This window comes from Panthera leo, chromosome B1, assembly GCF_018350215.1.
Source record: "Panthera leo isolate Ple1 chromosome B1, P.leo_Ple1_pat1.1, whole genome shotgun sequence".
Taxonomy (NCBI): Eukaryota; Metazoa; Chordata; class Mammalia; order Carnivora; family Felidae; genus Panthera; species Panthera leo.
The window spans coordinates 84,084,108-84,105,530 of record NC_056682.1 but is presented as its reverse complement, the minus strand read 5'-3'; the positions used below and the strand labels follow the sequence as shown (position 1 = coordinate 84,105,530).

Sequence of the window (21,423 nt, the reverse complement as noted above, 5' to 3'; positions counted from 1 at the left end):
TCGGTATTTACCCAAAGAATACAAAAATACTAATTCAAAGATATGCATGCACCCCTATGTTTATAGCAGCATTATTTTTAGTAGCCAAATTATAGAAGCAGCCCAAGTGTCCATCTAGAGATGAATGGATAAGGAAGATGTGATATATTCATACAATGGACTATTATTCAGCCATAAAGAAGAATGAAATCTTGCTATTCCAATGACATGGTTGATGCTAGGGTATAATGCTAAGTGGAATCAGTCAGTCAGAGAAGGGCAAATTCCTATGGTTTCATTTGTACGTGGAATTTAAGGAACAAAACAGATGAGCAAAGGAAAAGAGAGAGACAGAGAGAGAGAGACAGAGACAGAGGGAAACCAAGAAACAGATTCTTAACTATAGAGACCAAACTGATGGTTACAGGAGGGGATGCGGTTAGGGGGATGGGTGAAATAGGTGACAGGCATTAAGGAGTGCACTTGCCATGATGAGCACCAGGGAGATGTATGAAAGTGTTGATTCAGTATATTGTACACTTGAAACTAATATTACACTGTATGTTAAGTATTATCAGTAGAAAATATTTTTAAAAATCTCTATTATTGAGGGGCACCTGGGTGGCTCAGTCGGTTAAGCATCCGACTTCAGCTCAGGTCATAATTCCACATCTCATGAGTTCAAACTTGACAGCAGGGCTCCCTGCTGTCAACACAGAGCCCACTTTGGATGCTTTGTTTCCTCTCTCTCTGTCCATCCCCCACTAGTGTTCTCTCTCTCTCTCTCTCTCTCTCTGTCTCTGTCTCTTTCTCTCTCAAATAGAAATAAATATTTAAAAAATACATATACACTATTGAAAGATCCAAAATGCTACTGAAAAGACATACGGCATGATCTCTTGGTGCTTACAAAATACTAAACAGATCACACAGTTGTGATCTCAGACTAAACTGCTCTGCCAGTGAGTGACAAGACAAATTTCTAGAAGAAATCCAGAGATCAAACTAGAGACAGAGAAAGAGCTTCAGTAGGAAAAAAATAACTAGAGACAGAGAAACAGCTTTGGTAGGAAAAATATAATAATTGGCTCCCTAAATCAAATCACATATGCAGTCTTATTACTTGCATTGAATATATTTGAATCACTCATTCTTTCATAAAAAAAAAATAAGAATCTCAGTCTTTGTAACTGCTTCCTAGTCTGCTCATAGTTAGTGGAGAGAATACAAAAGGGATGAGTTGGAAAACTCAGACAGATTTGCTTAGACATCTCAGCTCTACATTACTAACTAAAAATGTTACTTTATGTTTTATCTCCACAAATTAAGTAGCGTAAGAAGAATATGTATCAAAGGTAGTGGTATGAAATTCTGCATCCAGTTCTCCCATTTCTGGTTTATTGAATGCCTGCTGTACTGCAGGCTACACAGAGCTTCCTTTCCTACTGCAATATTTTTCCTTTTACCCAAGCAGTCTCCTATCTATAATAGAGAATGAGGAAATACCTATTTGTATTTCTCCTTGTAACAGGAAAGTTTTCCTCAGAGTTTTTGCCATATGATTACATAGCCATTGATCTCTTAAAGGTAAGACTGATTTGTGTAAGTAACTCTTTGCATTAATATTCTGCTTTCCTTCAGAACATTTCCCCAAATTCTAGTACGGGCTCAGCTTGTTGTAGGCTCAAGGAGAATCTACAATATTCCTGTCAGTAAAATTTTAGTTCATTTTCTTTATGACTTTTCCAAGTGATTTTTTTTTCTCTCTTCTGTTTGAAATTGTGGGGTAGTAACTACTGATTTTGGGCACCTGGAATGACAGACTGGGGGGAGGGGTGGAAAGACCAAGGCACTTCCTCCTCCAGGCAGGCATGTGACATTAAGTCATTTGCAGCGAGTTGGTTCTGAATGCTCCAAATGAATAGGCAGATCACAGGGAATTAATATTCTCAAACAAGAGTTGACACTGCCCTTCACTGGTACTTTTTCTTTATAAAGGCTCTTGGTTTTCATGAGGTACTTTTTCATTTTAAGGAAAGGTTTATGCTTTTAGGTCACGATCCTACTCAAAGCTCTGGCTGAGTCTGAAATTCCTGCTGAAATCAGAAATGATCAAAGCAGGCAAAATATGCGTGGTTGTGGCAATTCCCCCCTTTCTTTTAAACAATAACAAAAGGAAAAAAATGATCATATTTTGAGGGAGGAATCCACAAGTTTTAAGTAGCTTCCAGATACATCACTGATTCCAGGGACATGTAGATGTTTGATGTAACTATTAAAGACAATGCCTTACACATCCTAATTTTGGTCTTTAAAAAAATACATGTGCAATTAGGCTTTTGGCTCATATAAATCTCATGTTTACAGCATGAAAACCCTTATAATATGCTCAATTTTACTTGTTTGCATGTTACTTCAGCCCAAGTTGTCTCAAATCAAAATTCTTATAGCTCCCATCTTTGCTTCTGTTTTGCAACTGTTTAGTGAGTTCAGGATTCTTTAAACACAAAGTTCTAGTATGCAAGTTGTAATATTTTTCTTATTTCAACAAATACTACTTTGCATAGATTTTCTTTCCTCCTGCTACATATCAATTGAGGTTCTATACATTTTTCAAGTTCATTTCATCTGTGTCACTATTCTTGTTTCTATTCTCCACACCCTTCCTCAGCCTCAGTGGTGCTCAACTCTAGCTACACATTTGTCTTACCTGGGAAGCTTTTAAAACATACCAATACCTGGGCTCCATTCCCAGGACTTTCACTTAATTGGTCTGGGGTGCTATCTTGCCATAGATAAAATCTTTTAATTTTTAAAAAAATGCTTTTTTTATTTTTGAGGCAGAGACAGAGACAGAGAGACAGAGTGTGAGCAAGAGAGGGGCAGAGAGAGAGGGAGACACAGAATCCGAAGCAGACCCCAGGCTCTGAGTTGTCAGCACAAAGCCTATATGGGGCTGGACCTCATGAACTAGGAGATCATGACCTGAGCCAAAGTTGGACACTTAACCAACTGAGCCACCCAGGCACTCCTAGATAAAATCCTTTATTTATTTATTTTTAATTTTTTTAATGTTTATTTTTGAGACAGAGAGAGACATAGTAGAGGTGGGAGAGGGGCAGAGAGAGAGGGAGACAGAATCTGAAGCAGGCTCCAGGCTCCGAGCTGTCAATACAGAGTCCAACACAGGGCTTGAACTCAAGAACTGTGAGATAACAAACTGAGCTGAATTTAGACACTTAACTGACTGAGCCACCCAGACACCCCTAGATAAAATCTTTTAAAGCTCCAAAGAGAATTGTAATATGCAACAAGGTTGATAACCCCTGGTCCATGTATTATGATTATTTGTGAGACTTGATCTCCCACTTGGATTTTCAGCAGCTTAAATCAGAGACTGTATCTGATTCATGTGTGAATTCCAATGCCTGCTGAATTTGAACCTGCATGCCAAGTACTCTGTGGGGTACATTAGAAGATCCAAATTTTAAGAGGACATCATCTTTTCATTAAGGAAATCACAAACTGTTACGGAAATATCAGAAAAGAACAAACCTAATACATCATAACTGTGACCTAATAAAGCTATAAGGAGATTAAAAATAATATATTAGGATAGAGAGTCAAATCAACTTGAAAATTAGAAAGACATAACAGAGAAGGTAGAACCTTAGGATGGACGATGTGTGGAAGTTTGAATAGGTTCATGTATATGGTTTTGACAGAAGGAAACAGAAAATAATGGGGAGATGAAAACAGAAGAATTTCTTGTACAAGGGAACAGAATAAGGAAATAAGAGGTGGGAAAGTATGAAGTCCTTTAGGGAAATAGTTTGTATAGCATTTAGGAAGAGCAGAAAGTTGGTGGGGTGAGATCATGCTGGCTTTGAATACCCAATGGATGGGCATGGACTCCTTGAAGGATTCTGATCAGAGGAGTAATATACTCAGATATTTGTGCTTAAAAAGACCACTCTTCCTGGGGCGCCTGGGTGGCTCGGTCGGTTAAGCATCCGACTTCGGCTCAGGTCATGATCTCACTGTTTGTGGGTTCGAGCCCCGCATTGGGCTCTGTGCTGACAGCTCGGAGCCTGGAGCCTGCTTCTGATTCTGTGTCTCCCTCTCTCTGCCCCTCCCCTGTTCATGCTGTGTCTCTCTGTCTCTCAAAAATAAATACATGCAAAAAAAATTAAAGAAAAAAGACCACTCTTCCTAATTATCTTGTAGCCTTTATTTATTTATTTAAAAAAATTCTTTAACGTTTATTTATTATTGAGAGACAGAGAGAGACAGAGCATGAGCAGGGGAGGGGCAGAGAGAGGGAGACACAGAATCTGAAGCAGGCTCCAGACTCTGAGCTGGCAGCACAGAGCCAGACGCCGGGCTCACACTCTCAAACTGTGAGATCATGACCTGAGCCAAAGTCAGACACTTAACTGACTGAACCACCCAGGCGCTCCTCTTGTAGCCTTTAAAACATACTTTTTTTGTGATCTGAATTACATTATATAAATACTATGAGCAAGGCTTTCTTATACTAAAACCCTTTTCATTGTGTGGTCAATGTATTCATCAAAAAATATATCATTGAGGAACAGACACATAAATTACATCTGTTCTCAGGTGACAGTACGTCATTCGCATAGCTGAGAAGAAAACAGATGAAGGTGAAGTAGGAAAATGGCTGTGGTGGTTCCCCTAAAAAATTGACTTAAAATATTTGGCTATCTTTTTGGGAGGTATCAAAAGAAAGAAGTGAAGGAAATTCCTTCACTTAATGTGCTTTTCTGCAGTGCCAAATGTAAATAAATGTGCAAGTTTAAGTTACTCATTTCATGTAGTCTCATATTTACTTCTTTATTATTGCTTTTGACTGACAAGTGCAATATTTGCTGTTGAAAAAGTCTGCAGAAAGATAATTTGAATAGTATGGTATCACTTTAGGCATAAAGTCTTTGTTTAGATCACCCCTTAACTTGATGGACAGGCTGATACCAAGCTCATCTGTGTATTGCTTCAGCAAGCCATATTTGTCCTACATCACTTCCCTACAGAGTACTTTTGAGATCTACACCAAATTGTTTTTTAATTAAAAACATCTCATTGTTTTTTTTTATTAATAAAGTCATCAGTAAAACAATGGGATATATAACACATATGAAAAACCTAAAGCAAATCAATGTTTGTAAGCTTTGGATGCATTTTTCTCTTTTATTTTAAATTTGATCCTAGAAGGCTATGTGCGTGTGTGTGTGTGTGTGTGCGCGCGCGCGTGCACGCGCGTGTGTGTGCATGTGATTATATGTATATAAACATCCCAGTGAAGTAAAGGATAGTGAAGAATTCAGATATTCATGCAGGTATTTAAAACTCAAAAAATACTATTCAAAATCTAACACACAACTCAACATTTGTCTTTAATAGCAGCACGTAGTAATATTTTATGAAATTACATGGTTAGGTTCCATGTATCATCACATGCCAATTCTGTACATGCTCAACTAGATTTTATGTGCCCTACGGACAGTTTTCAGCCTTTTAGCTGTGTTATAAACAAAGCAAATAGATTAGGTGAATTCTCACCTAAGATTAGAGACTTCTAGTTCCAGGAAAGATGGAGTAAACACAATCTATTTTACTTCTCTAATTACAAAAAAAAAAAAAAAAAAAAAACCTCTGGACAAAATCTATATGTCATTTATCAGAAGAATCTAAGAGGTGGAGAAATGAAGGCAGATTGACTAGGTGCCTCAAGACTTACAGAATTACATGACAGTGAGTTCCATGGTTGTTTTGTTTGTTTTTTTTCCTTGTCTCATACATCCCAGCAATGTAGTAAAATGCCAAATAAAAATAGCAACCAAGAAAAGCCAAAGGATTAGTAAAGGGTGGGCAAACAGAATAAAAAACTTTTAATCATATTTGTCTGTTCTAGGGGTGATATTATAAAAATGGCAGGTTGCTCCCCGACTCAAAGAATGGTGCAGCAGGAGGTCAGTGAGAAACACCCCTCCCTGATAGAGCCCATGGACAGAAACCTGTATTGTACTCCCATTCCCATTTCAGTAAAGAGATATAGCATCCTTGCCCTGTGAAGTCTGTGATAACTGACTTCCAGCCTCCATGAATTAAATAGGAGGTGCCCCTCCCCTCAGATGCCCTGGTTGCAATTCTCATTTCTATTCCCTGCTGAAATAATAAAGCAATAGAATAGCTTTCTGCAGCAGAAAGTTTTTGGGGAGGGTGTGACTATTAAGGAATCACTGAGGGAGTTTCTTGGTGGTAATAGAACATCCCTTTATGATTATTTTGATGATAGTTACTCTAATTTACATCTGTGATGCAATTTCATAGAACACTATCTGTACCCTCTCAACCAACCAACCAACCACCCAACCAACCAAACAAGAAAATGAAACCTGGAGTAATCTGAATAAGGACTATAGCTAAGTTAATAGTATTGTACCAAAGTCAATTTCTTGAAAGCAAGAAAAAAATATATAAATATGTATTATTAGTTTATATATTAATATAATAGTATGTCACCTATTCAATCATAATTTATCTGAATGTTTTCTTCCTGAACATCTGGACACTGAATAAAAATGTGTTATGTGGTAAATGTGATAAAACTTAAAAAAAAATTCTGGTTTTGCCACTCAGATTTTCTAATACTATTAATAAACCAACTATGACTGAGAATAACTATGTTCTCATAACTTTCAAACTTTGAGATCTTAATCCAAGAAGAGTAATGGCTTGAAAAGGAAAGTAAAGTTATCCTTCAGACCTGAATGATACTTTTTATGGTTTACATGAGTATAGGCATAGCTAGAGGGATAACTCAGGATAAACTCAGTACCTGGGGGTGAGTACATGGGGGATAAACTACTGATGCAATAGTATCAGTGATAATAGTTTTTGTGTCATGCCTTTCTCCTAAGGGAAATGATTCCTCTTTTAATCTCATCACTTTACAGATACAGTTCTGTGTTGATGTCTCTTTTTCAAATGGCACAATTAAATGATAGATAGTTATGTGCCTGGACTTAGTTCAAAATGGAAATCAATAGTAGGGGCAAAGTCATAAATTAGGTCTCATGCTCTCCATCAAGTATCTTTGGGTTCACAGTTAAAGTGGAATGTTTTCAGCTAAATCTCCATCTGAATACCATTCCATTCAATGTGCCATAGTTGATACTAGATACTAGAATGTATCTATTTTGGTAGCATGGTTTCCAGAAATTTTTTCTGCCAGCATAATGCTACTACTCTATAAGCAATACACTCAGGCATTTCATTTATTCTAATTTAATTTCTGCTCAAGTATTTTTTTTTTGACATTTCAACAACTTTAAGTTACTTAATGGGTTGCAGAATTGAAGAATTGTTCATTGTGATGGAACAAACTTCTTTATCCTAACATTATACACAAACTTCTCCAAAGGGAAGATAATATCATTAATGCATTCTCTCATCACTTACTTTCTTCTTTCCATTTCAAATCTATGGAGTAGTTTCCGAAGACCACCATTCTTAAATCCCTGAAAATGGGCAGCTGGGGCTCCCACGGTGATGACATCGTAGAGAGCATCTGGAACAGGAATGGACAAGGAGATGAACATTTTGCAAATATTTGTCTCCAGCATGCTGTTGGCATGGAAGTATACACACTGTTGGAAGTTTGAGAAATTATTCTGTTTAATTTTGCAGGAATAACTATGAACTCACATCTCAAGGGGGCAAGAGGAGCTAATCAATCTTTCTAAAAGCCACCTGTGCACCTAACCAAGTTATAATATTTCTTTGATTTATGACTACATCTTAATTATATGCTACTATCTGGAACAGTATGTTCTCTCATTCTTCTATATACTTACTGAGATAACATGTTAATTGGTCTTTTGTGTATTTTACTTTATTGAGTTTTGCATCATTTAATTTGCAATCATATTGAAATTCAACAATAATGAACAGTCTTTACAGAGAAAATTTACAGAGGAAAAAACCCAAATTATTAATTCATCTTGGCTCAAGGGCAGAACACTACTAGTGCATTAAAAAAAAAAAATACTATACAGAGTAGTTTCCTGCCTGTGTATGTTAAACCTTAGACAGCTTGGAATGCATGCTTTTGCAATTTTCTTAGGTGACATAGAAAGAATACACAAAATATCTCTAGATCTATTTTCCACAAAGATATTTTGTTTTTTTAATAAAAAAATCCATACATTTAAATTGCAACTCCATCTTTTGATCTTGAAACATCAAGTTTGATGCTTATTAAGTTTAGGGCTTCAAAACATGGCATCAATTTTACATTCTAATGAAAAGTATCCCCATAAGAAGGAAAACAGAGTGAGCATCTCTGGTTAAACTACATTTTATTTGAGAAACCTAATTTCATAGTAGATCCTTTTCAAATTGATTTTGGTATTGACACATTGGTTGTTTTTCAGTTCTCATTTACAGGGAAAACATAAATTATTTTATTAGCTTCACGTAAACACCGTAACTTCTTCATACTGGTTCAATCCAAATGCACTTGAAATATTTTTCTTAATAAAAAAACGTCTTTAAGTGAAAGACTTCAGCAGCACTCAGAGAAGTCAAGGTCACACAACAGAACAAAACAAAACAGAAAACAAACAAACAAAAAACCCCACAGAATACAACCCAAATCAACCCATCAATAAGGCACATACTGAACAATCACTCAATATATTGCTGGAGTGGTAATCTCTTGCCCTTTTAAAAAGTCACTAATAAACTGAAAGTTAGCTTTTCTTAATATAGCAGAATATAAGACTTGTGTGAAATTTAAAGACTTCTTAGTCCAGGATATTTTAACATAGGGCTAAGAAAAGGGTTTCAGGGAGTCCATGAATATATGCAAGTTTTGTAAGTGTCTGTTCTACTTTATGGAAAAGGGCCACAGCTTTCTCAAATAGCCATGACATCATCCGAAAGTTACCAACACTAAATTCCAGTCCATCTTCATCTATCTCATGAGAAACCCAAGCACCTTGAGAAATTACCTGCTTCATCTAAAGTCCCAAAGACTTCAGGGTCTTTCACCTTCTAATCCAGGGATGGAGAGCCAGGGGTTTAAGTAAATGACCAGAACCTGAGTCCCTCACTCTGGATCCCAGCTCTGCCACTTATGAGCTGTGCAACATTAGGAAAATTATTTAACCTGTCTAAGTCTCAGTTTCCTCAGCTAGAAAATGGAGTTGAAAATAATTAGAAGTGGTGAGCATTCATTATTATCTATGATTCTTTTTCTTTTTTTTAAGCTTATTTATTTATTTTGAGAGAGAGAGAGAGAGAGAGGGAGGGAGAGAATGAGGAAGAGACAAAATCCCAAGCAGGCTCTGTACTGCCAGTGCAGAGCCCCACACGGGGCTTGAACCCAGGAGCCATGAGATTATGACCTGAGCTGAAATCAAGAGTCAGACACTTAACTGACTGAGACACCCAGGAGTCCCTACGATTATTTTCCCTGTAAGAAGTTATCCTACTAAGGAAGCAAAGAAAGATGATATTTTAACTATTGCTTCTTTACCATGAAAATACACTTTTCAGTCTGAAAAGGAAAGTGAAATTGAGGTTCAGTCTCCGGTTCCTGTGTTAATTCAAACTAAATGCAAAAAGAAAAATCATCATGATGATGCAAGCAGAAATACATTTCTGCTAAAAGCTGGGTGACCAACAATACCAACAATATAACTAAGTCACTTTAAACCCAAATCCCATTAAGCCCAAGCTAAATGCATTCCTAACTCAATTTTTTTTAATTGTCTGTAGCCTCCTGCTGGATTCAAAAATCCACATCTCCAACATCATCTAGCAAGGGGGGGAAGAATGAAGGAAGGGGAAATCCGAGTTTGTGGCCTCTCCACCACCACCTAGCATGAGGGAAAGAATGAGGGAAGGGGAAATCTGCATAGAAAGAGAGACCAGTCCTAACTGATAGAGCTTAAAATAACTTATTTTTGTAAAATTTGCAAAAACACCTGACCAGAAACAAGTTGCTGGGGCCCACTGAAGAATCTTGTGATACCCATACACAGGAAGAGCCAGCCCTGAACTTAAGTTGTACTAGCTTCATGGTAAATCTGTCTCTTCAATTCACCTATAGTTTCTGCATTTTTCCAAAGCTACTTTCTAGGAGCAGAAACTTTCTTTTTGTTCCTCCACTTTGCTCTGGGAAATTCTAGATATCTGTGAAGGAACCATGAAACTTGGAAGTGGCAGGTAAAGAAAGAGAAGCAAGTTGCTCAAATATTCTCCATGCCTCATAATAAAGAGCTGATTATTTTTAAATCTAAATGAAGACATGTGTGTTTCTTGAATCCAATGATATAAAGAGCTTCTTTAGTTATAAACAAGTTCTTTGATATCCAAAGTTCTGACTGACTTTTACTTGTTTCCATTCTATTTTCTATTTATAAGCTCATTCGTTTCAGAGTTTTAACACTATTTCTTTTTTACCAAAGCCTACAAAATCTCTATTTCTGGCTAGTTCTGACCTTTTCCACATTAAATAATCAAATTCCTAAGTGCCTTATGAATATTTCTGAATTTAAATCAGTTATTAAGCTTCACTTGCTCTAACTCTTCCAACCTGGTCTTCCTCCCCAGTTGTCTATGATCATTACAGACACCACATTTTTTTTAAGTCTTCCAGAGTAAAACTCTCAAGATATCAAGATCATTTTCAATTTCTCCTATTCCCTCAACATTTTACCTGATCAGTTTTTTTAATGTTTATTTATTTGAGAGAGAGAGAGAGAGAGAGAGAGAGAGAGAGAGAGAGAGAAACACAAGCAGGGAGCACAAGAGAGAGAGGAAGACACAGAATCTAAAACAGGCTCCAAGATCTGAGCTATCAGCACAGAGCCTGATACAGGGCTTGAACGTGCCAACTGTGAGATCACGACCTAAGCCAAAGATGGGTAGTTAACTGACTGAGCCACCCAGGTGCCCCTTACCTGATGAGTTCTCATAACTCTTCTACCAAATCTTATTTTCTCTTATCAGTGTTAATTATCTTTATCTTAATTCTGATCTTTGTTATTTCTTGTAGGGATTACTACTGCATCTTCAGTCTTAGCCTCCCTCTATCCACAGTGCACTAGATCACTTTCTTATATGCGCGGCCATTCAGTCACTTGGCCCAAAAGCACAGGCTCTGATACTTATACCCCTCCTCATATATTTCAAATATTAACAGAAGAACATTCAAATGCCTCAATATCATCCATGTTGTAGGTTTTCAATAAATGCCAATAAATAAACAAATATTTGTTTAATAATTCAGTTTATCTTATTTTTTTTTTTTTTGCAGATCATACAAGGTATTACTATTCTTTAAAATTTTTTTGAATGCTTATTTTTGAGAGAGAAAGTGTGAATGTGGGAGGAGCAGAGTGAGAAAGAGACAGAGAATCCAAAGCAGGCTCTGCACTGTCAGTGCAAAGGCCAATGTGGGGCTTAAACTCACAAACCATGAGATCATGACCTGAGCTGAAGTTGGATGCTCTACCGACTGAGCCACCCAGGCTCCCCAAAGTATTATTTTCATAATTGAAGAAATAAAAAAGTTTATAAACACTATCAGGAAAAACATTGGAATCTGAAATAAGTATATCTTCATGGGATGAGGATGAAAATATATCCATCCATAGACTATATTCTATAAAAGAATAAGAGACCTTATGATTATTCACATGCAAAAGAATGAAATTAGATCCTTATAGCATGCACAAAAATCATCTCAAATTAAAGACTTAGACATAAGACTTAAAACTATACAACTCCTAGAAAGAAACATAGAGGAAAAGTGTTATGATATTGGTATTTACAAATATTTCATAGATATGACACTAAAAGCATAAGCAACAAAAACAAGCAAAACTACATCAAACTAAAAAGCTTCTGCATAGGTGAGGAGATGACAGACTGAAAAGAAAAGGAGAAAATATCTGCAAACCATATATCTGATGAGAAGTTAATCTCCAAAACATACAATGAACTCCTATAACTCAGTAGTAAAAAAATTAATAACCTTATTTTAAAATGGGCTAATGCCTTGACTAGACATTTTGCCAAAGAAAATTACAAATGGCCAACAGGTATATGAAAAAATGTTAAATGTTATTAATCTCCAGGGAAAATGCAAATCAAGAAGAAGAAGAAGAAGAAGAAGAAGAAGAAGAAGAAAGAAAGAAAGAAAGAAAGAAAGAAAGAAAGAAAGAAAGAAAGAAAGAAAAAGACAGTGAGTGTTTGCCATGATGTGAACAAATTTGAATCCTTGCACAATGTTACAGGATTCAAAATATGGTGCAGATGCTATGGGAAATAGTATAGACGTTCCTTATAAAGTTAAAAATAGAATAATGGTTCAGCAATCCCAGTTTTGGGTATTTACACAAAAGACATGAAATCAGGATCTCAAAGAGATATTAGCACCTCTATGTTCGTTTAAGCACTATTCATAATAGGCAAGATATGGAAGGAACCGAAATATCCATCAGTGGGTGAATGGATACTGAAAATGGATAAAGAAAAGTGGGTGAATTCCATGTACAATGGGATACTATTCAGCTTTAAAAAAGAAAGAACTTCTGCAATACGTGACATGGATAAACCTTGAGGTTACTATGTTAAGTGAAATAAACCACAAAAAGACAAATAATGCATGATTCTACTTGTATGAAGTATCTAAAATTAAGTGAGAATCAAATTAATAGAAACCAGAAGTAGAATACTGGTTGCCAGTGGCTGGGAGAAGAGGGAAAAGGAAAGTTACTAATCAAATGGTATAAAGTTTCAGTCAAGGAAGCCAAATATATACCAAACAATAAGCTATTAGGTATTGTACACTTAACATTTTGTTAAGAGGTTAGGTCTTATGTTAGATATTCTTGCTACAGTGAAAGAAAAAAGTTTATGACTAAGTTGCTGTCAATGTTTCTATAAAACTTGAATTAAATTTTAATATTCTGTCTAAAACAGGAAGAAATTTAAAAATACTTTAAAAATGTCTCACCACACACACACAGTCTCCCCATAAAAAAACACAAACAAAAACAAACAAATAAACAAAAAACTTCTGTTAGGAGATGAATATGTTAATTAGCTTGACTGTAGTAATCATTGACTATGTATATGTATAACAAAGTATCATATTATATACCTGAAATATATATATATTTAAATATATATTTAAATAATATATTAAATATATTAATGTAATTAATTATATTATATAATTAATTAATATATAATTAATATATATTAATTATATATAATTATATATAATATTTATAATTAATTATATTATATAATTAATTATAATTAATATCATTAAATAATATATTTAAATATATATAAATATATATATTAAAATACAAAAACATATTTATTGTTGTTTAAATACTTTTGAAAATGTTTATGTTTGAGATAATTTTGGATTTCCAGAGTTGTTGCAAAATTAGAGAGTTCTGTATACCCTTCACGCATGTTCCCTATGTTAAAATCTTACAGACTCATAGATTAATTATCAAAACTAAAAAATTAATCTTGTACCGTTACATCAAAATAAGTAGATAGTATGTTAGGATTGGTTTTTCCACTAACACCCTTTCCTCTTTCAGGAACTAGTCCAATATTCCGCATTTTACTTAGCTGTTGTCATCTCCTCCAATCTATGATAGTTCCTCAGTCTTTCATTTTTGACTGTAGCACTTTTGAAGAATACTGGTAAGTTACTTTGTAAAGTGTCCCTCTGTTTGGATTTGTCTTATGTTTTCTCATAATTAGATTGAAGATTTGCACTATTGAGTAGGATACTATGGAGACAACATGCCCTTCTCAGTGCATTATAACAGGGAGTATGTTAAGTTGTTATGTATCACGTGCTGTTAACCTTGTGATGACAGCCACTACTTACAGTTGATTCTTCACTGTAAAGTTACTAAATGTTTAAAGAGACATATTTTAAGACAATGCAGTATCTTGTTTCTGTTCAACTTGTTCCCACTCATTTTAGCATCTATTGATAAATCTTGTCTAAGGCAATTATTACTGCTGTGTTTGAATGGTCATTTTCCATTTCCCTCATTCCTTCCATATTCATTAATTGGAATTCTTCTGGAAAGAATAGTTGACCCTTCTCCTTTATTCTTTTATATATTCAGTTTTTTATTAACATCAATATGGGCTCATGGGTACTTTGTTCCTTGGTTTATGAACTAACACTATCTTTATGTTCAAGTTGTTCCAGCTTTGTCCATTGGGAGCTCCTTCAGTTAGCTCTTGTGCTATTTATATAGGTTCCTTTCACACACACCATTTGTTGTCATCGTTGTTGTTCATTTTTTGAGCACTTCCTTACTTTCTAGAGCCACAGGATACTGTAGACTCTAATCTTATATTTTCCCTGCCTCAGCTCTAGAATCAACCAGCTTTCCAAGAATCCTAGTCCCTTTTACTGGACAATGGTGTTTAGAAATCAAATACTGGGGGTAGTTATGCTCATTATTATTGCTTCCAATCCTTTCAGGGGCTAGAGGTAGGAAATATATGTATGTATACTAACTTGTTTACATACACACATCTATATCTATTTATACTAACAACAACAAACCCACATGAGTCCATATTATTACTCTGATTTCAGTTCAGAATCACAAGATTCCTTCTGGCCTTCCTTCCTTCTTTATTTCTAACTTCTTTTGCTCACTATCTTCATACCTACATATTGATTAACCCTAGTATATAAATAAAATAGTTTTAGAATTGTTCATTCATACTTCTTCTAGGAGTGAATTTACTAAGGGAAGTACAATGTTTGTAATTTGTTTTTAATATAGCCTTATAATATCCAATGTTTCCTTAAATCAGATCCTTTATTTCCCATTCTTTTCATTAAATTATCATTTTTTATAATTTTATTTACCATTTGTTATTTTAAACAAGATATTAAAAATAAATTAATAAGAAAGCATATTGGGAATATGAAATTCTAGGGAAAGATTACATAATAATTAGTATCACAACAATCAGGATTTGAAAAAAAAATAATAACAGAAAGGGAGCCAATTTCCTAACATAGGTGTATGTTCTCCAGGGTGAAGGTACCAGGAGGTAAAACACAGGAGACTCCCCAAATATTCTTTATTCTTGAACTTCATAGAAAATATTTCAAATAGTCAAGTAAAAAGTAGTGTTGCTATGTTTCAGCACAGCTAGCAGAACTGAACACTTTATCTATATTTTAGAAGACATCTCTCCCATTTCCCCACCTTGCAAGCCAACCTTAATAATCCATTAATATCAAGAGGCTTTCTCCACAGGGACAATAAGTAGAGTTTATGTCTGGATGCGGAAAGAGCAACTAGGTCTCTCTTGCTCTCTCCCTTTCTTGCCTTTTGATTCTACCTACCTTGATTAAAACCATTCCTCAAAAAGCTGGGATCTTTATGTGCCTATTTTGTAGAGGGTCAAAGAATTTAGGTTAACCTAACCTTTGTATATTTGAGGTCTTCAAAAAGTTGAAGTGTTAAAATTTAAACATTGATAACTCTGATATTGTGATTTATAACATAAAAAAGACAGCCACAGGCTCACAATAGTCAGTCAAGAGACCCACATCAGCAAACCAAGGCTTAATACCTAATCTAACTGCAGTTTCAGCCCCCCAGGAATGTAATCTTTAACTAGTCAACATAGAATTTCTTGGTCAGCACTAGGAGATTTACTAACAGGTCCCTTCCATTTCCCTTAGGATGATCTTGCCTAAAACAATGGATTCCTTTGCCAATCATTTTCTTTTTCCCCATTTCCTCAATACCTTTAAAAAAATCTTTCCTTTCTTGTAGCTCTACAGAGCTCCTTTCTATTTACTAGGTGGGATGCTGTCTGATTCATGAATCATTCAATAAAGTCAATTTGATCTTTTAAATCACTCGGTTGAATTTTTGTTCCTTAACAGTAACAGGAAATAAAGATTTGGTCTTTGTTCCCTCTTCTGGTACAGCGGTCCTAAAAACCCTTGGAATTTCCTCAGCGTTGAGAGCTTTTCTCATGTTTAATGAAGTGACTATCGGACCTCACCTAAGGATAGGGACTGGATGCCAGTGAATCAAACAAAGTGATTAGAGGTTGGAATTTTCTATCCCTCCTCTCACACCCTGCCTCCTGGGAGAAGAGAAGAGCTGGAGATTGACTTCAATCCTCAATGGCCAATTACTTAATCAATTATGCCTATGTAGTGAAGTCTCAAACGAACAAACAAACAAACAAACAAACAAAAACACAACCCAAAGGACTAGGTTTGGAGAGGTTCCGTGTTGGTGAACATGTGGAGATGCTGGGAGAGAGGTGTTCAGAGAGCATGGAAGTTCTGGATACTTTCCCTATGCTTTGCCCTGTGCATCTCTTCCATCTGGCTATTATATCCTTTTATAATAAACCAGTGATCTAGTAAATAAAATGTTTTTCTGAGTTCTGTGAATAGCTCTATCAAATTAATTGAATGCAAGGAGAAGGGAACCTTTGATTTCAAGCCAGATAGTCAAAAGTACAGGTAACAAGCTGGACTTTCGATTGGCATCTGAAGTGAAAGGCAGTCATTAACCTGGGAATCTGATGCTATCTCCAGGTAAATAATGTTAGAATTGAGTTGAAATTTAGGACATTCAGTTGGCATCTGGGGAGAGTTGGAAAATAGATGATGTGAGGAAAGTCCCATCCCCACACTGGAATGGTTCCACAATCATGAATGACCAAGGAGTGGCTCTGAAAGAAACAGAAAGTAGCTGCTGAATGTTATTCTCAGAATTTACATGAACTTAAGCAAAAGAATACAGCTGTGCTCTTCAGCTATGGATATGTTAGGTTTGTCACATAATCTAAAACAAGAAGATGCTGTATACAGCTATATAATCCTTAACTTTGAAATCATCTCTGTCATACTTTACACTAATCACTATAATTTTTAAATACCACACTCTTACTGAAATCACAAAATCTCAACTCTTGGGAGTCTTAGTATTTTGCAAATATTGTTTGACAATTATCATTTACCAATATCACAGTATTGGAACTGCTAGATTTATCTCTCTGGTCCTTTCACCCTTGAATGCCACTTGCAATTATGAAAAAAATGGTAGACAGATTTTGGTACACTATGGAATTCATTTCCTGGTATCTTAGTGTAGTTGATGAAGAACAGTATACACTTAAAGTACTATGTTCAGTCTTGGCTGTAACAGTTGTACTTTTTAAAATTCAGTTAGAACTAACTGAAATGTATTGTATTCCTCTAAGAATGAGCAGATATACAAGTAAACAAATAGTCAATAAAAATAAAACTCTTAAATAACAATCTTATCATTCATATTTGTCTCTTTGGAAAAATTTCCTCATTTTATCCTGCTGTTTAAATTATCTATCTTTATGATATGAATAGTCCTTAACTGTATATAATAAAAGCTTTCATATTTTTGATACTTAGAGGCAACTATAAAAATCTAGGTGGACATTTATTTTATGAAAATTTGAGCAATAAAATCAGAGGTCTTTTTTTCTTTCTAAAAAAAAATAGAATCTGTGTGTCTTCTTTTTTTGATAGTTCATATCTCAAAACTTGTCCTTGGCTTTGTGAAAATGGCATCATACACAGCATAACAGGGAAGTGGAATTCAAGTTGCGAATCTCATCAAGCTAAAGATACTAGGTTGGCTTGAAATTTAATAATAGGGCTGCCTCATAGCCTTTAAAAGCCATTTAATAATAGATATGAGATAATAAGTCTATTTTTTCCCAGAAAAATCTCTTTAAAGTTCCTACAACTATAAAAATAGTTCTAATGAAAAGAAAAAAAAAACATAGACATGCTGATCTCGTTTCAAGGAGCAATTTAAGCACAATCCCTGACTTCAACATGGCCCACAAAATGACTTTGACGTGAATCACAAGAGAACAAGGAATTTTAAGGGAAAACTATTTCAAAATAGTTGAAACAATTTGGCAACATCATGAAACATATCTAAAAGTAATTATACTTCATTGATGATGTGATATACTCAAACTCGAGACACAGAAATCAGGGAGCTCTAAACAGCTCCTCATTTGTTCCTTCCCTCAATGTGGATGTTTGAAAACTAAGGAGCAGAGGTTAGCTGATTCATCCTAGTTACACAATAAATTCTGGCTTATGTTGCACCTGATTCCAACTATAGCTTTATGATATACTATAGATTTTTCCTTTCTTTTCTTTCTTTTCTCTTTGTATCTTTCTTACCCTGTCTCCTTGTCTCTGTCTCTGTCTCTCTCTCTTTGCCATGTACTATAATATGCTATTATATATCTATAACACAAAATAAAACAACTTAAACACAGAATAATATCACAAGAATCCAGGGTGCCTGGGTGGCTCAGTCAGTTAAGCATCTGACTTTTGATTTTGGCTCAGGTCATGATCTCATGGTTCGTGAGTTTGAACCTAACATCCAGCTCTCTTCTGTCAGCATGGAGCCTGCTTCAGATCCTGTGTCTCCCTCACTCTGCTCACTCTCTCTCTCTCTCTCTCCCTCAAAAATAAAATAAACCTTTAAAAAAGTGTTACAAGAATTCATATTTTATAATATTCATAACTGGTTTTCTATTAAAGTAATATTCACCGGGGTAGAAAACTTTGTTTTTAATTTCAAGGTTTTGTCTTTGTTACTGTCACTGCCATCTAAGATCTCTATTGGGATTGTATTTGCTGTATTAAGTAATGAATAAGGGTGAAAAGTTAACTTAATGGGCCTGGGGGCACCTGATGTCAAATGGAGGTTATTTCATTTGTCAGTATGAGACAGGACAACATTAGTTCTGCTCAGTTACTTGTTTCTAGAGCTAGACATTAGCCTTGTGTTTGGTGAATCTGCCTGCTATTGTTTGCAAAGCTGCCTATCCAAATATATCAGGCATATTAATCAAATGTGGATTGAGGTAATTTACTAATGGTGAGAATGAAAATAAATGTAGACTACATCCAAATAACTCACCAGTGAAAATACCAAGGCTTGGCCAATCTTACTTGCATCATTACCTTGCAAAATGTTGTCTGTAATGCAGCTAAACATTCAAACCAGTAACCATGGATCTTAAATTTAGCTGAAATTATTTTAATATGCTGACTACATGTTATATAAGCAAGTAGAAAATTTGATTGACTGTCATCTTAAACTTTAACCATTTTATTTTGCAAATAAGAAAACCAATGCTCAGAAAGCTTATTTAACTTAGTCAATATCAAAAAGGGAATGGTAGGACCCCAAAAATTCAGTCAAGTTTTCAATTTCTATTATAACATATAGTTGGTGATATAGCCTATAAAGCACTTACTTTACCTAAATTCCAATCTCAAGTAATCAATTTTCAACTTATAAAAACATATTTTAAAAAACATATAAGCTTAATATTCAATATTACATATATTATATGTATACCATATATATGATGTATATAAAATTATTTATATATGTATAATACAATACAATACAATACAATACAATACAATACAATACCTATAAAATTTACATGAGGTGCCTTGGAGAAAAAGTCAGTATGCGGTAGAACTCAGTACCTTTGCATTAATTCTTGGCTATGAGGATATCTAGCCTTTTCCCACATTTTCTCCTTTAGGTCTTCAAAAAGAAGAACCAGTCTTTCTGAAAACTGCTCTAGAGCAAAAGTCTTCTAGTTCATGAGTCGTACCCTAGTTCTATAACATCAAAATCTTGCTTTTCTCTATACTACTTGATATTTATCATCACAAACAAGAAATTCCTCTATGTATCCTGTTATTATGGGTTGATTTATGCTTCCCAGAAAGATATCCTAGAATATGACCTTATTTGGAAATATGGTCTTTACAGATGTATTCAAGTTCAAATCAGGTCATTAGGACAGATCATAATTCAGTGTGAGTGGTGTCCTTAAGGGGGAGGTTTGGAGATAGAGCCAGACACAGTGGAGATGATGTTAAAATGCGCAGGGAACACCGTATGACGCATTGATAAACCAAAGAAAATCAAAGACTGCCAGCAAGCTATCAGAAGCCAGGAGGAGGTAAGGAAGAATACCCCTATAGGTTTCAGAGGGAGCTAGCTTAGCCAAAACTTTGATTTCAGACTTCTGGCCTCCAGACTGCAAGACAATAATTTTTTGTTTATTTAAGCCATTCAGTTTGTGGTACTCTGTTACAGCAGATCTAGGAAACTGATACATATCACAAACCAAAATAATTAGGAGAAATTATGTTTGCTTTTAGAAATTTACTTCAGTTGCAAGTTTCTTCCTCTCAAATTACAGAAACCCAAACTGAACACATTGTTTTCCTTCTAGCTCACTCTGGTCCATTTTTCAGATAGCATCTTGGAAAGAACAGCACAAATCGTTCTGTCTTTGTTTTGTTTTCAAGAAGTAAGTATAAGAAAAGGTCACCTAGATAATATTTTTTTCTTCGTTTGGTGGAAATATGTTAGGATCACTGCCAAATATTTGAATGCATATTTAAATATACATCCGTATCAATTGGGTCCCAACAAGCCACTTGGTTTGAGGAGACAGCTATCTATCCACAGATGTACTGAAGTTGTCCTTCTCTCATTTCTTCCTTCTATCAGTCATTAAGTGCTTACATATGATAATTTTTCCAAAATGCCTAAGTCATCTTTTCTCTAAATCTGGCTACTTCTTAGTTCAAGATTTCATTGTCCCTTAATAGGCTCTTCACTGATCACTTTTCTCCTTTTTTTTTTCAACTTTTTTTTTTTTTTTTTTTTTGTATTTATTTATTTTTGGGACAGAGAGAGACAGAGCATGAACGGGGGAGGGGCAGAGAGAGAGGGAGACACAGAATCCGAAACAGGCTCCAGGCTCTGAGCCATCAGCCCAGAGCCTGACGTGGGGCTCGAACTCACGGACCGCGAGATCGTGACCTGGCTGAAGTCGGACGCTTAACCGACTGCGCCACCCAGGCGCCCCCACTTTTCTCCTTTTAACAGACCTGATAGAACTGAAAGATCGATTTTGTTCCTGTGATGGCAAATGCTACCTGTTTCATAATGGCTATTATTGTTCATTCCAGGTGTTTTACATACTCCAACTCACTTAAATAGGAAAAGTACACTTGCTTAGAAAGTAAATAACGGACTTAAGGTCATACATCAAAAATGGGAGAGCTGAAATTCTGTTTCATTTCAAATTACATAAACCTAACTATATCATTAGAGTGATTTAATATTGGTCATTAGAAAAAAATACATTGGTTTTCAGATAGATTTTAAGTATTTTAGTTTCTTTATTATTTATTTATACTTTGGTTTTGATGATTTTTAAAACCACTGGATGTTATGTTCAAACTACTGGTAGATATGCAGC

At 35.2% G+C, this 21,423-nt stretch overlaps 1 protein-coding gene across 10 annotated transcripts in view; it reads right to left on the bottom strand.

Annotated features, from left to right (window-relative positions):
- INPP4B (inositol polyphosphate-4-phosphatase type II B) overlaps window positions 1–21,423 on the bottom strand; it is a 759,315-nt gene that overhangs the window by 146,449 nt on the left and 591,443 nt on the right. For all 10 annotated transcript variants that reach the window (XM_042935411.1, XM_042935413.1, XM_042935409.1 and 7 more), the window contains one exon: window positions 7,465–7,573. In XM_042935411.1, the coding sequence (XP_042791345.1) occupies window positions 7,465–7,573 (109 nt within the window). The remainder of the gene's footprint in view (window positions 1–7,464; window positions 7,574–21,423) is intronic.